General features: G+C 44.1%; 1 protein-coding gene across 3 annotated transcripts in view; it reads right to left on the bottom strand.

Annotated features, from left to right (window-relative positions):
- LOC147696974 (multidrug resistance-associated protein 1-like) overlaps nucleotides 1-16491 on the bottom strand; it is a 547338-nt gene that overhangs the window by 342083 nt on the left and 188764 nt on the right. For all 3 annotated transcript variants that reach the window (XR_015299277.1, XM_086934056.1, XM_086934058.1), the window contains 2 exons: nucleotides 14661-14915; nucleotides 6612-6677 (listed from right to left, as the gene is read on the bottom strand). Coding sequence is in view for 2 of the 3 variants with exons in the window: in XM_086934056.1 (XP_086790182.1) it covers nucleotides 6612-6677; nucleotides 14661-14915 (321 nt within the window). In the remaining variant the exon portion in view is untranslated. The remainder of the gene's footprint in view (nucleotides 1-6611; nucleotides 6678-14660; nucleotides 14916-16491) is intronic.

The following is a 16491-nucleotide window of genomic DNA, read 5'->3' on the forward strand; positions in this document are numbered from 1 at the left end:
CCACTTTTTTACTATCGGGAGGTCTAATTGGGGAATTCCCCATTTGGTATCTTCCTCTTGGGCCAGATCGTTATCCTCACAGCCTAATGGTTCAAATGTTGTGTTTAGGTCTCCACCCACCAGGATAGTGTGCTGCGTAGGTAGCGTCTCTAAATCATTTTCTAGGGCACCTATCACATCAGAAGATGTGCCCCCTTGGGTTCCCCTGGCATAGATATTATATATTGCCAGATTATAACCATCAGCCCAGGTGAGCACAATAAGAAGTAGGTCACTGTTAATAATATGACTCTGCTTGATGGTGCATTGCAAAGATTGGCGTATCCATATAATTAGGCCCCCAGAAGGGCGTCCCTTAGTATTCTTTTTCGCAGGTACATGAAAATTTAAAAAGCCCTGGCGAAAAACTGGTACCACTGACCATGCTTCCTGCAGCAAGATGATATCATGACGGTCAATGAACTCGCACCATTCGGGAGTCTCTATTTTGTGATGGATACCCGCTATATTCCATGAAATGAGCTTAATGCTAACTTTCGCTTCATTATTCCCCTCATATAGAGGTGTGCTTTGGTTAGAGGGGGGCAAGGGGGATGGAGAAATAGTTTCCTCACCATTAGTACTGGTAAGAACAACTGGTGAATTGTTCACTACTGTACTGAAGGTATGATCTCTATGGTTGGGGACCTTACCCTCACAACAATCTGTTCCTGATTTCGTAAGAGTACTATTGTTTCCGTAGTTAACCTCTACAACCTTAGCTTTCCCTAAGCTCCACGATTTTTCCAGTCAATCACATTGGCTTAGGCCCGAAAGGGCTGAGAACCTATTTTTGATCGAGATGCCCCAATTATTTTTATTTTCAGGGATTTTGGCTTTTCTTAATACAGGGTTCCATTTCGTTTTCAACAAGGTTGGATTTAGAATGTTTCCTTTTTTTATATAGAAGAAATCCAACGTTAATGGCACTATTTCAGTAGATCTACGCTGAGGGGGGTATATGTTAGCTAGAATGTTTGGCAAAACTTCTGGGTCTGAGAAGTGTAGCACCACACAATCCCCCTTGAATTTTTTGGTACCACCCCGATCCATTCAACTCTTCTAGCTTTAACTACTTCCTGTGCCAACTGGTCCCTGCCTCCCGGTTTAAAAGCCATGTTCTTTGATAGCTAATGGTGTGATTTGTTTATCAAAGAAGGGATGTTCTCTACTTGCCCTGGTTCTAGTTGAGGGACATTTGCTAGGACCAATATTAATGGAGAGGCTTCCACTATTAATTCGACAGGCCCCTTCTCTAGGTTATCAAGATCTTTTGTGCCTCTAGAGCTCGGCCCTGCAAGGTCCTCATTATTGATAACTGAGTCTGGGTCTCTCGATCCCTCCCCCCCTTGGGCTGGCCTCCTCATAGTGTTCCGGAAAGTATTTGCAGATAAATCTGACCCAAGAGCAATTTGAATAGATTTTGGGTCAACTGTAGCTGGTTTTAACAGAGCAGTATTTGATTTTTCTTCTAATGTTTTTTGCAAAAGTACCCCAGCCTATTAACCTCTTCTGTAAGCTGGTCTATTTTACTTAGGAGCGGTTTGGTAATAGTTTTAATTTTATTATCTATGGCATTCAGCAGCTTCTTAAATTGGTCTTCATCCAGATGGACCTTTCCTCCCACATTACTCCTGGTGTCATCTCCATTATTTCCCTGTGGGGAAGCATCGGGGCGATTTTTGCTTGAACGAAGACCACCCCGTTTAGGTATATTCTTTTCCCCCCCTTTGTTACTCTAGGAGTTGGGACCGGTGTAGGGGCCTCCTCTTCTAGAGTAATAATGTCAATATCTGGTCTGCTTTCAGGAGCTAGTTCAGCGATGGCTACTAGAAGCTGGGTCAGTGGGTTGTTATCAGGGGTCTGAAACACCTCGTTACTGATATCAAGAGCTGGAGTAGGTAGAGGCGTGTTGTCAATAAGCAAGACTGGCGAATAACTCAAACCCAGGGATGATCTCCTGTGATGATTAATTTTGGCAACTTTCTGAACCATGTAATTGTCTATGGTATTGAGAGGAACTGTTGATGTTTTAGATTTAGACATTTTTCATGCAGTTGTACAGTTCTACAACAGTGCAGGTCCAACGGGTTTTAAGTCAATGTGGTATCCCAAGTACATACAGGGGTTTGGGAGAGTATATGACTTACTTGGGTGTTTTTGGGCAGCGTTCTTGGCCCTGCTCCTGCCTCTTCCTGCCGATGAGGGCCGTAGAGGGCCCGCCCTTTGCCCAGGCTTCGCCCCGGGCGTCCCGCTCGCGTCCCGCGACTCGGGGGTGTGTTCTGCTTTATGGCGCCCTCTGCGCTCTCTCAGCACGTCACTTACGCGCCGCCGCGAGGCCTGCCGGGTGTTGTGGTTCCCGGAGCGGCGGCGCGGGTCTTGGAGGCAAAGTGACTCTCGGCGGTGGCGGCTTCTCCTGCTTCTCCTGCTCGGTGCCCCTGTTGGCGTGGCAAAGGTAAGTAGTCTCCCCCGCTCTGCCAGGGTATGTCCTGCTTTATGGCGCCCTCGGCGCTCTCTCAGCACGTTACTTACGCGCCGCCGCGAGGCCTGCCGGGTGTTGTGGTTCCCGGAGCGGCGGCGCGGGTCTTGGAGGCAAAGTGACTCTCGGCGGTGGCGGCTTCTCCTGCTTCTCCTGCTCGGTGCCCCTGTTGGCGTGGCAAAGGTAAGTAGTCTCCCCCGCTCTGCCAGGGTATGTCCTGCTTTATGGCGCCCTCGGCGCTCTCTCAGCACGTCACTTACGCGCCGCCGCGAGGCCTGCCGGGTGTTGTGGTTCCCGGAGCGCAGGCGCGGGTCTTGGAGGCAAAGTGACTCTCGGCGGTGGCGGCTTCTCCTGCTTCTCCTGCTCGGTGCCCCTGTCGGCGTGGCAAAGGTAAGTAGTCTCCCCCGCTCTGCCGGGGTATGTCCTGCTTTATGGCGCCCTCGGCGCTCTCTCAGCACGTCACTTATGCGCCGCCGCGAGGCCTGCCGGGTGTTGTGGTTCCCGGAGCGGCGGCGCGGGTCTTAGAGGCAAAGTGACTCTCGGCGGTGGCGGCTTCTCCTGCTCCGTGCCCCTGCCGGCGTGGCAAAGGTAAGTAGTCTCCAGAACCGTGTTTTGATCACGCGAAAACAGGGGGGTATTAATAATTGACCAAAACTTGGCGCTATTTTTTAGGGTAGCTTTATCCATGAGCTCGGCCCAAGCTTCATGTTTTAATTCATTTTTTCGGGCTTGAACTACCCTAGAATACTCCTTTCTGAGCTGTACCACTAGGACTTTATCCCTCGGACGAGCATTAAGTGCCTTTTTAAGAAGGTTATGAACTTTACTACAGTTATGATCAAACCAGCCCAATGCCGGTCTATTTTTATCAGGCTGCCCTTTAGACGTTAGATTCTCAGCCACTACCCGACAAATGCCTTCATATGACGTTAATATATCCTCCCCACTAGAGAGAGGATTGGCACAGATGTTTAAATCATCTGCAGCCTTTGATGTTATAGAGAGGAAAAAATCACCTGGAACTACCTTCCCCCATTTGATCCTCCTCCCCTGATCTTTAACTTTAACTGGTAAAGCAGCCTGTGGTGTGACAGAAGTATTCATGAGAGAAAAACCATTTGCTAGCTCCATCCCCACGGGGTTGTGGTCACTCGAAGGCATAGGTAAAGCATTATACAAAATCACATACTTAAGAAGACCTAACGATAAAAAAATGTAATCAATTATCGTAGCACAGTCCCTACCAGTATACGTAGCTACACGTGAACTTTTGTCAAAGAACTCCGCTTCATACAAATCAGTACTGGCTAATAGATTTTCAAGTTACTCACAGGCTCTTGCTTTGCAAAGGCAGGTTCTCAGTGTTCCAGGCAGGCATTTAAACACATTCTTTAGCAGAGTTCAACACAGAGACTTTGTCCACAGTCATAGAGATATATTTCTTACCAAGCAAAGGGAGACGGCCTACGATTTAGCATTTTGTACAAGTCTTTCTATAAAGAGATGCACAGGGATGCCTCAAGAAGACACTAAATACTGGATGAGCAACACTGCTCAGTGAATATATAGTTTTGGAGCCTAAATCCAATTCCTTAGTTAGATTCAAAGTTATAACCAAATGTAAGGGAAAACCAAACCCCAAAGACAGCATTTTCTTTACAAGTGTGCCACAGCTCCACGGAAACCAGATACAGGGGCGTTGCCATTCTCATTTGTGTATTGACATTCATAAAATTCTCAGGCCAGGTGCTGTTGTTGGGGCTTTTCTTTGTAGCAGATCAACACACTAGTTGGGGACTTTAGGAAGGTAGCGCACCACTAATGTGATTTGTGTGCAGCCTTGACCATGGCTTGAATCACTTCATTGTCCAGGCGTTGCTTTTGTTGAGCCACAGTATGACCTGCTGAAACATGCTTAATCCTAACCCAGTGAGCGACAAAATAGATGCTCCTTTCATTTACCTGCAAACTCAAGTGATGCAGTGACACCTGGCTTTGAATAGAATTTTATTTGGAATGACCAACCAGTGGAACAACGCAAGTGGGGACATGCAGGAGATGAGGAGACACATCAAAAGATATGTGGCCTTTCATGTTTCCAAGCATTACCATGCACACTCCCGGCCAAGAAAATATACAAAGTCTGGCAGAACAATAAAATGAGGAGCAGGTTGTTATATGGACACTGTGCCACAACTCCAAACACTTTCTGTAGTTTTAGCTGTTGGCTGTAACTGGGTGGTTGGGGGTTGTACGACGCACTGATTGGACAAAGAAAAGCCAAATGTACATGCAAGAACTTCAATTGGAGCTGCAAGTCGAGGAGAGAACATGTGTCCTAAATATACAGGTAAAATAAATGAAATAAGAGGACATATCGCATAAGTTGATTTTTATGAGGAACCAGTGTATACAAAATACTTATCAGTTGGTAAAAATATTCTAATTGGATCACATAGAAACCAACACTGCTCAATCCCACTGGATGAAGAAAATCAAAACTTTACAACCAGGCAGGAGGTGTGGGAAAGACTGTAGAGGAGAGAAGAGAAATCAACAACGAAACAAATGTTACTCCACACATCTACTGAACCCTATTGTTCACAGTTCACAGCTACCCTAGCAATGGAAAAAACTATTTTCCTTGAAATAAAAAAAAAAAAAGAGAACAAATATCACAACTCAAGAGTATTTTCAGCTGTTTGGCTCCATAGAAGCCTCTTTCCGCCTCTGGTCCAAAAACACTGCAGCCACCTCAACTTGTGTAAAGACATGTTGTCTCCCTTTGTACTTTACTTTTTGTTATGTTGAATACCAAATGAACACCTCCATCCTGTGTTCAATCAGCTCTTTTTGCTGAGTAAGCTCAGGGGAAATCAACACTGTTTACCACTTTAGAGTCTCAGATAACTTTGTGGAGGTCTCCCTTAAGGCTGTTCCCCCTCCAGTGAATTCCTCTGTTAAGTTATTAATGTGTCCCTCGACACAGCCACTCTAGGACTTCTGGGCCCACATTATGTAAAGGACACACTGTACCTGTTTGTGCCATTGTGCACCTTTAACCAGGGACAGTGTACCCTATTACAATCAATGCACTGCTCCCAGCACAACAGCAAACTCATGCATGCCCTGGGGGCAGAGCATTAGTGAAAGGAGGAGCGGTTGCTTGAAGCAGCCCCTCTGTCCTTCACAGTCACGGTGGCACTGGCCTACATTTCAAAAGAGGTAGCGAGATCCTCCTGCAGGTGGGTGCAGTGAGGGACTGCACTGCCTCTAGAGGGATGTCTGAGGAGTACATGGGGCCTCCTTTCTACTCACCAGAGGGCTGCTATCTGAGCCACCCTATCTGTGAGCCACCCTTTTGTGGTGCACATTCATTGCACCTCCTGACTGTCTCTTTGCGCCTGCGTCCACAATATGTTGCAGGCACCGATGCAAGTGTTTCCTCATTTGCATGAGGCCACACCCCCATGCAAATGAGGGAATGCAATCTTCAGATAACGGCAGAGCCATATGTGTGCCAATATTACAGAATGGTATGCACAAGCGTCTGTGGCCTTCCTGTAATACTAAAATACCCGGAGGGTGAAGAAAACATGCACAAATGTCTGCTGCGCTGCTGGGGCACTGTGTGTGTAGCCGCCCCTGGTTGGTCATCCAGAAGCCTATCAAATTGACCCAGGAACGTGACTTTTCACTGGGATTTCACCAACCAGGAAGCTCTTGTCATTTTAATGAAGGACCGATTGCAAGAGGCTCATCTCAGGACATACAACATGTGGATGTTGTTGGTTTTCTCTGTGCCATCTTACGTAATAGCAAAGAATCTCCAGTCGACAGTCTTGCTCTCTTTTCTGTCTGCACCAACACTTGGAATGAGGTCTCAAAACAGAAGAATTTCACCTATGTCCCATAGATTTTAATTTCTGTTTTGACAGGTATTTTCCATGGACAACTTTGGAAACCATCAACAAACCTATACATCGCAGCCAAAATTTTTTAGACTGCAATGTTGCATTTAACATTTGAATTTTGGTGGGGTCAAATGTTGATGTGTAGGCAGTTCACAGTAACGTTTTTATATATTTCCTACCTTAATTCCATGGAAGATTTCGTTAAGAAGTTTCACACGTTGGTCTTTACTCTTCACATGCCGTTTCTATGTGAAAAGAAAGAAAACAATCAAAGTTACATTTGAGAAAACTAATTTAGTTTTTATTCACTGCAAATCATTGCTGTCAGTGAAGAAACATGTACATGGAGAAGAACAAAAATAGATGTAAAGGATAATGTATTCGACACTGTTGCCACCGATGCCCGGGACCTGTGCACATGGACAGCACGGCTGTGATTCGGATACCGCCTGCCCCCCTTTTGTCTGTCTGGCTCCTCTCGCCTTCTTGTTCTTACTCCGTTGGTTTGGCTCCCTGGTTTTCTTTAGACTTGGCTCTCGTAACTTTTGGATTGGAAACACATGTGCGCCCCGCCATTTTGGGACCGTCTCCTGTTGTCGCTCTGGTCCTTGGTCCACCATCTTGCGAAACAGCAGACATTCTACTGCCCTCCCTTGGTGCTGTGACTGCGTCCCCCCTCGGACCCCACTTAATGGAACTCTGCTCTCCTGGTTTTTTTGGGGGTCTTGACCTGAGAAAATCCACTATTTATATATATATATATGTATATAGAGATAACTCTAACCACTAGTATATGTAGTAGACCTTTGTACTCTCTACCATTCCTATGTGACTCTTAGAGTTTATCCATGTGCATCTCTTCCTTGAGTGACTTTACAACTTGTACATTTGCAATTTTTTCCTGTTTCTATCTCTTCCTTGTGTGACTTTACAACTTGTACATTTGCAATTTTTTCTGTTTGTATCTTTTATGTAACTCATGTAATCCTAAGTCCTTATGTATGGCAACTGGTTCTTATGTAAGGCGCTCTGACACCTTCGGGTAATGTTTGAGCTATATAAAATCGCATTAAATAAATAAATAAATAAATAAAAAAGAGTAAATCCGCCATTTCCTTAACACATGTTTGTATGGTTAGAGCATTCAGGGAGCCTTCGGGGTTGTCACTGTATTTTGTCTTGTACAACTTCCAGCCTTTTTCAATTGCATCCGCTGACATTGTATTCTGATTGTGATTCCTGCTGCATGCACTACCAGATGAACCAACCATACAAAACCAAAACTCCCTAAATCCCATTTATCTCACAAAAGCATTCCATTCAAACTCATCCACATCAACTCAAATGCCTCAAACACCTACTCTTTTATTCATTTAAATGTGCTTCTTCATACAAACACGTCGCTGACATGACATCGTCATCACTGAGATTTGACTCACAGTCTTAACCACTCTCATCTGTTATGACTTCCTGACAAATGACTTTAAAGCAGTTCACTGTCCACAATAAATCTATGATGGATACTGCAAATACTTAAAGTGTTTGGGGAAACATTGGGATTCTGAACTAACCCAACCAAATCAGTACTGTTTCCAGTCTGTGGGGATCAGGGAAGAGGACATTGGCGTCCCAGCTGACGCATGCATCAGGGGTTTCCAAAACCTGGACATATTCATATCACTAAATCCGACACTAACCTGGACACATAACAAAAATCCCTTCTTACCCAAAATCTGGGATGAGGTTCAGGCTTGGTCCCCTTTCCCCTACCCCTGCATGTCATCCATCTTCACGATGGTATCATTTCCGCGGATTCTATATCAACTCCAGAATTATCCCTACAATATCTCGCAATCTTGGTTCAAACAGGTCCATGCTACCCTTACCAACTTCCTATGGGGTGGTGGGGCTGTCAGGGTCACCCTGCGGACATGCATGCAATCCACCTATTGCGGCGAGATAGCCGCAGCGGACGTATCCGCCTACTATTTAACCTCTCACCTACTCAACATAAATGAATGAAGGTATAAACCCCAAATAGATCCTGCATTCACAGTGGAAAGACGTGTGATAGATAATCAAACACTGCTTGATTTGTTATATAGTTGGACCTGCTTGGGTCACCTACCCCCAGCTACGAAGGTATTCCTCAAAATATAGAGACGTGTGGTCCGGCAGATGGGCTGGGAGGGACGACTAACACAGATGACCCACCCTGTGGCAGGGAACTCATATACGACAAGCAGAGGCATTATCTGGGTTCCGCACTTGGGGACCTTATCGGACTATCCGCACTCAGAGATGTAATAAAGGAAACAGCACTCAAATCCTTTCAGCAATTAGAGGAGGAATTCCACCTCAATTGTAGTTAGGTTTATAAGTACCTACAATTTTAGCATGCACTGACACGATACACCAAAACACTTACAGCCTTCCCGGAATTCCACCCATTTGAAGAACGACTACTAATGGGAGACTTAGGAGCCCACAAAATCCGACATATTTATCAAACCTTAGTTACGCATAGCTGTGCCACACTGCATTACAAAAGACCTGGGAGGGCGACATTACAGATCTTTCAGATGATGACTGGACGGAGGCTTTGGCGAGTCCTGGAAGTGCTGCCATTACAACCCGCTACCGCTTGACTCATTTTAAGTACATCCATCGTGCCTATTATACTACGTCTCATCTTTGGCATATGAGGGTGATATTGTCTCCCACATGCCTTATATGTAATAGGGAGGCCTGTACCTTTTTTCACACTGTATGGAGCTGTAGCACTCTCCAGCCCTTCTGGCATGGGATAATGGCTTGACTTGCCAGGGAGCTGTCCTGGCAACTCCTGTTTGATCCCAAAGTAGTGCTCCTTCATAGCACAGACAAGATCGGAGGAAAAAGATACAAACAGCATCTCCTATTCCTGAGGCTTACACTAGCCAAGCGAGATATTGCCCAACAATGGAAGGGGTCCCCTCCACCACCCATGGGAACGTGAAGTGGAGCTATGGACAGATGTATGGGAATGGAAATGGTGGTATTTCAGGAATGGGGTTGCCCGCAGAAGCACCTGAAAATATGGAAACAATGGGCGGAATGTAGGGGTATAGACCTTCCAGCCGTAGAGTCCCCTGCATCTCTCCTCGAGCAGGAAATTCAGACTTATGGCCGAGGCCACTTCTAGTACAGACACTTTCAATGAGCCCGACAATATACCTTTACATTCTGGTGAAGCAAGGGAAGCTGGGGGGTACCTTATCTGTGCCTAGGTTTATATTGGTTCATCTTCTGTTTTATTTTTTAAAAAATTGGTATGTAGCAAACCTGTTTTGAATCTTGTTCATGTATGGGCCTTCAGGCCAAGCTGTACCATGAATAAAACCTGAATAAAATGTGTTCTATGATGGAATATCTGCTTGATATATCTTCCTCACTTAATATCACCTACAATGTAACCACACCCATCCACAAACTTAACAAAAAACAGGACAAAATCCTTTCTGCTATTCTCACTTTTGCTTTACTAAAATTTCTCTCCTAAACTTGACTGACCACCTCCCCTTACAGTTTCACATTTTGCCAGTTCCACCATTACATTAAGGACAACTCAGACTTCCAGCAATCACCTGCGGGTTCTTTAAAATTTTTCATATTGACACCCTTAGCCTGCAAACAACCTTGATACCATTTTTGACTAAATTAACAGTATCCTCCAGGTATTAATTTATTCCCATTTAACCATCTGCACCCAGAAGGGCAAAAATGAAACACATTCTTGTACACGCAATATCTCAAACCTGCTAGACACCTAATAAGACTCACTGATACTTGGCATACCATGCATTCCCCCTTAAGACCACTTGGCTTTCAACACTGCACACTGAACATGTAAAATCAATGGTCATCAAGACCGTCTCTAACACTGAGAATGATGGCAACACATTGATCAATGCATTTAAACACTGGTTAAACTCACTTCAAAGAATTTGCCAAACAGTATTCCTTTAACACTACCACAAACACCCAAGCTCCTCTTTGTCAACACACTCTCCACAATAGACTGTAACAGTGACTACTCAAAACTCCTCTATGACATTCAGAGGTCTTTGGCTCCCTGTATCCCATATGGCACAAATTCTTAACCTTTCTCATTGAAAGACCTAGTCATTATCTGGATAGCGCTAGACAAAAATTCAAATAACAACTACAAATTTCCTTCTGTCTTAGAAAATCCCGCCTCTCCGCCCCCAAATGCTCTCATTGGATTCATTGGATATTATTACCATCTCCATGTCAGCAGATGCAGAAACTCCTAAATACATGTCAAACCCTTTTCCTACTAGAACACCTGAACTAGACACTGAAGACCTCACCACGTAGGGTCCCATCACAGACCTATGTTTCTTCATCCATGTCATTTACAGAAGCAGTAGCCCTTGGGAATCAAGATGCAACAACAAATATAATCTTAGTCAGGCATATTAATAAAACTTCCTTCCCCACTGAGCATGGAAGCTGCCACACTTCCAGTAGTTAATGAGGCCTTGGTGATCATGGAGAAAAGTGAACTATGCTAACTGATTCTCCTTAATGTCAGAGGCACTTATCAAATCTTACTCACCTTCCCTTAGGCCCATATAGGCATCAGTCCAGCAGTACCCAATTACATCCTCTCCTTTCTAACCAACAGCAATTTGTTCAGGTGAGCTTTTTCAATTCACTGTTACTCCCTGTCATCTCCAGAGTCCCTTATAATCACTTTCTTTCCCTAAAGATCTTCAATCTCTGCTTGGAACATCTGCAGTCCTACTGGCCTGTGTGAAAATCAACCAACCACCAATGTCCTGCAGAAGAATCTTTCAGAGACATCAATATTCACCGTACATCACTGAAGAGGCTCTCTGAAACGTACTCAATCCTGGATGTCAGCTGTCTACCTGAAATGAAACCTTAAGAACCGAGGCAAGCTAACATCCACACATCAAAGATGGACTTATTAACATACAATTGGCTGGCTTCGTCCTGTAACAACAGGGGTGTTCCTCAGATTATTCGTCTATCTTTGCCTGCCTTTCAAAAAGCGCACAAAGACAAAGGCTATACTGATACATATCAGCTTCCTAAGCTGTTTCAAGCACTTCCTCCCAAATCACATGATGTGAGTCACAATTAAAATTAATATCCTCTTGCACATTGACAGAAGCAACACTCTATTCCTGGACTCTAATCTCATCCGACTAAAAGGATGACCTCCATGCTCAAGCCCACACCAACACAGACAATGTACTTACTATAACTACGACACTCTCATCCTCACCCTCCTGGACTGTCATTGGCTTTCATCAAGTTCAAATTGCATGGCGTCATTCACAAAGTCATTGAAATTGAGAAATCAGACCACTCCACACAAAGAACACATCTGATGAAAGAGATCATTAATGAGAAAACAAACCTTCCCACACTATATCCCCAGCATATGGAAGAAACTACCTTTTCTCTGAGTCTGTTCTGATCCTTCATATACTTCAGGAACTTAAGCCCTCCCTCCAGATACATTTCTTGCTATCTCCCTCCCGTTAATTTTGTCATCCATTTGTGTGCATTCTTCTGTCCTACTTTTCACAACTGTGCTATTCAAAATATGTGTGCATACTCTCCCTCCTTACATCTGGGTTGCTCAGTGATCTGAAGGGTAGGACTGTGGAAGAACTGCCCAGCTGCTAGACTGGTTTGTGGTGTCTTTGCAGGCACTCCATGAGATTCCGCCTGCAACTCACACTTCATTTCCCCCCCTAGAACAGGGCCCTAATTCTCCCATATACTACAAACACTTGCACAGTGGGTCCGCTCCTCTTCCTGAGCTTTACAGACAACCTCAGACTAAAAAAATCTTGTTCTCAAATAGGAGACACGGTGTATCGCAGTCAACAATCTTATTCATCTGCCTCGCTCCTCTGCAACCATGATCTGTCCCAGTGCTTCCTTTGGCTTTACCACAGGTCTCCATTAGGTGCTCCGCCTCTCAGTCTCTGTGTTCCTGCTGTAGCCCCATGGTTTAGCCAACCAAGGTCAAGTCTGAGCAAAGCACATGACTTGATGTTACTTCCCATCTTCAATCTCAGAGGATGAGGGCGTCAATAGAACCCGACACTACTGCTCAAAGCTCCATGCTCCCTCACACTGGGCTATGTTCCCTTGGGACCACAGAAGCATCAGAAACTCCAGGAAGCAAAAGGGGCAACAAACATTTCCCAGATGGGCCTTTCTGTGACATATTGTGGACTTTGTTGGCAAAAGTGTAGGTATTGACTAAGAGAATCCCTGACAGGGGTGTGCCTACCAGTCCAATGGTGCTCATCCTTAACTTATTGTGGCAATATTGGACATAATTCTTAATATCCCTGGTAGAGTAGTCGTGTAAATGCCTGCCAAATCATAAACACCCATGGTCTTTGATGAAATGATAATAAATAGACATGGAAGGCAGAGCCAGTCCATGAGTGGCAGTAGTACATGTGAGTGCTTAATGAAAATGACAAGCTAATCTTTGGGGATCAAAGTCCTAGTCTTCTTCATGAAAATAAAAAAAACTGCCTCCGACATATGTAGCCCTTAACCCAATCATTTGGAATATTATTTTGAAAAATACTCAATTTTTCCACAATGTTTTCAAAGTTTTCGGGGGGACAGGGTTGGTGAGAATTAAGCCCTTGGGATGGTAAACTTTTAAAATACTGGACGCTTAAATTGGTGCTATTTCAGGACTTTTGGATTGATACCAAATTTAAGGAAACATTGTGCTTTAAAATGCACAATTTGGCCTGTTTTAAAAAAAATATTTTGTTGGGTGGGAGTAACACCTAAACTATTCTAATCTGAGCCAAGCTCATATGCTTCATGCAAGAGTTCAGGGTAATTAGTGGTACGTATTTATGCCTCACCACTTTTAAGTTCACTGATTGCACCAACAATGCTAGACCCTCACAATGCTCAACGGTGTTTACAACACCCTTCCTGCTACTGCCAATTCTTACACTAGTGCCACCATCCCACATCGGCTAAATAGACAGCTTTTTAGAATACATAATAATTAACACACCACCCATTAGTGCCAGATTTTCACATTTGCTGCCAATAGCTTCTCACATTGCCCAAAAGTGCCTGTACTTACAATGTTCTAAACGGAGATGCCGACAATGAAAGAACTGGCAATGAGTTACTTTGGGGTACAAACTCCCACATTCACCGCAGCTACATTTCAAATCTTCCTAAATGCAACGTCCTTACTTTCTTTACACAAATAGCAACTTCCTTGTCTTCATCGGCCTCTATAAAACATTCTAAACAGTCACACTGTTTCATCATTCTGTCCAGTCGACTATGCTCTTCTGATCACGCTCACATCACGGGAGACTGACTCACCAGACAACCAGATTTAAGAACTATCTTATATCCTTAGCCTAATGCACACCTTCAGCTATACAACAGCTACATGGCTTCAAACATCTTTTGATATCCATGTTTAAGAAGCCAACATGGTCCTTTTCTGTATGAGAAGGGATTCTTTATTTATCTTTGATCTTGCAAACCAGAAAAAACGTTTTTCTTCGGTAATATTTGTCGATGAGCTTTCCCTAGGTTTCAATTATTGAAGTCAAAGATTTAGAGAATGGTAATGTTCTATTTTTGTGTCAGAAAACAGAGTTTTGCAGTCACACTTCTTTAATATGAACTTTCAATATTTCAGGACTCCTAAAGTCATACTATGTTTTACTGGGTCATCGGATCACACCCAAAAAAATCTTATATACACACACCTATTAATTTAAACTAATTACAGCTACAATTTCTGAAAAGCTTCGGCCTCCACAGTCCGCCTTGGACTCTAATCTGATTGAATATCACCTGGTACCTTTTATTTCAGGCAAGCCATGCATACTGTCAAAAAATAAATGCAAGCAGCATAATCTCTACACAGCTCCTCAATCATACCCACCAACAGCCATTCCAGGTATATGTGGCATTACTCGTGGCATCTCTCATATAATTTAGGACAAAATAAGTTGCCTATCTATTGCCCTTTACTTTTTATTCTCAGTCCTCCACCACCACCTGCCCACTACCTCAGAGCGGCCAATTGAAAGAGGCTAACATAATTTCCTTGCCTTTTTATCATGCACTTAAATTTGCCAAACAGCTATATTAGGGTTTAAAGAACAGTGTCTTACCTTGAGTAGCTTTACTCTGGATGCCACAAATGCATTGACAGGAATGACCAGCACAAGTACGGCAACACCCGCTAGCACGGAGGCGCCGAGCTCCTGCCAGAGGAACGCAATGGCCATTAGAATCTGGAAGGGCGCGGACCAGAGGAGGTTGAGGTTCACAGTCAGGTCCATGAGTTGCTGAGCATCAGAGGACATGAGGTTCACCAGCTCCCCTGTGGTGTACTGCCGTCTTGAAGAATTTGCCAAGTTCAAAGACTGCAAAGAAAACATCTCTTGTTCAGGGAGAAGATGGGTTTAGCTTTTTTCAAGCAGGATTGATATTTTAGAGCTGTAAAAGGTGCTTTCTGCCAGTCAAAAAATGCAACCAATGTTGTGCCCTCACTGCTAGCAACTGAACGCAGAATGGAACTGTGATAATGACCTAATATATCCCCCACCCCCTGGTTTATAAGAGGGGATCCTGATGCTGCGATGTGAAGAATATTTTCCCATAAATATATACAAAGATCTGCCTAATGTTAAAAAACGGATTTATAACTAAGAGGGAGAGAGGGAGAGAGGGAGAGAGAGAGAGGGGAGGGAGAGGGAGGGGAGGAGGAAGGAAAGGAGGGAGGGAAGGAAAGCGAGAGAGAGATAGAGAGAGAGCGAGAGCGAGAGAGAGAGAGAGAGAGAGAGAGAGAGAGAGAGAGAGAGAATGCATGAGCTGTTGCGGGCTCTCACGATATAAGCAATCTTGTACCTGAAAGGTTTTCCACAGTTACCATGGATTTACCAAAATTTCAAGGACCCCAGTTGGTGTTTGCCAATTAGTTACCATGCTTTAGGAGAAAAAGCATAAGCAAGGAGGGGGATTTAGCACCCTTTTTCTTCCCCCGTTCGAAAATGCCAGCTGTCTTAGTCCATTACATTTTAAAAAAAAATGGAAACCTCACGAAAAAAGGTGGATTTCCCACAAACACATTTTGGGGACTCAAAACATTAGAGCTTTACAGAAATCGATGTTATGGTGTACTATGAACAACTATTAGTAAGATGTATACCCTTGTAAGATGTTAACATATTGCTAAAGCCATGCTGTAAGCGGTAAATGAGATCCTATTAAATTCATACCGTGTTCCAGGGAAATACGTGGCCGAAAGATTCTACTCTCAAGACATCTGGTTTGATGGCATCATGTTCTGCAAAATGTGAGATTACTGCAGAAATTGACAGCCACAAACTTGTCAAGAAGTTCGTCAAGTTGAGTTATAGGATGGGGATCTGTCTTGAAGCACAACCAAGTCACCTTTAGAACTAGCACTACTAGGCACAACTAGGACTTTGAGAGAGCTGAAGCACCCAGTTGTCCAACACAACTTCCTTCACCATTGTACTACCCTTCATCCTTTAAATGATAGTGCATGTTGAGTCCTTCACAGGTGAACGCACGTTGTAATTACATTTTCTCCTAATTGAATGCAACTGAGGGATCCTCTCAAATGGTGTTCAGAGAGAACCTCAAAGGCACTAAAGCCTGCTTCTTTCTGTGGACCCGCCCTCTACACAAGCATTCAGTTCAGTCATTAGTTGTGGGACAAAAAGAGGTGAAAAGTTATTGGGTTGCCCACAATCATCTGACATTGGCGAGATGCAGGCCACCATCAAGCCTGCCTGTTTGGAGAGACCCTGACACCATTGCCTTTTAGAGCTGTCTTTTGGTATGTGGTAGTATGTGCTACAGCAACTATGATAAATACATTTTAGGAGAGCAAGTATTAGATTCCTGGAAACTGACATTATCTATCCAACACCTCCACACAGTGGCGGTGCGTCCATTGGGGGCGTTGGGGCG

This window comes from Lissotriton vulgaris, chromosome 8, assembly GCF_964263255.1.
Source record: "Lissotriton vulgaris chromosome 8, aLisVul1.2, whole genome shotgun sequence".
Lineage (NCBI taxonomy): Eukaryota > Metazoa > Chordata > Amphibia > Caudata > Salamandridae > Lissotriton > Lissotriton vulgaris.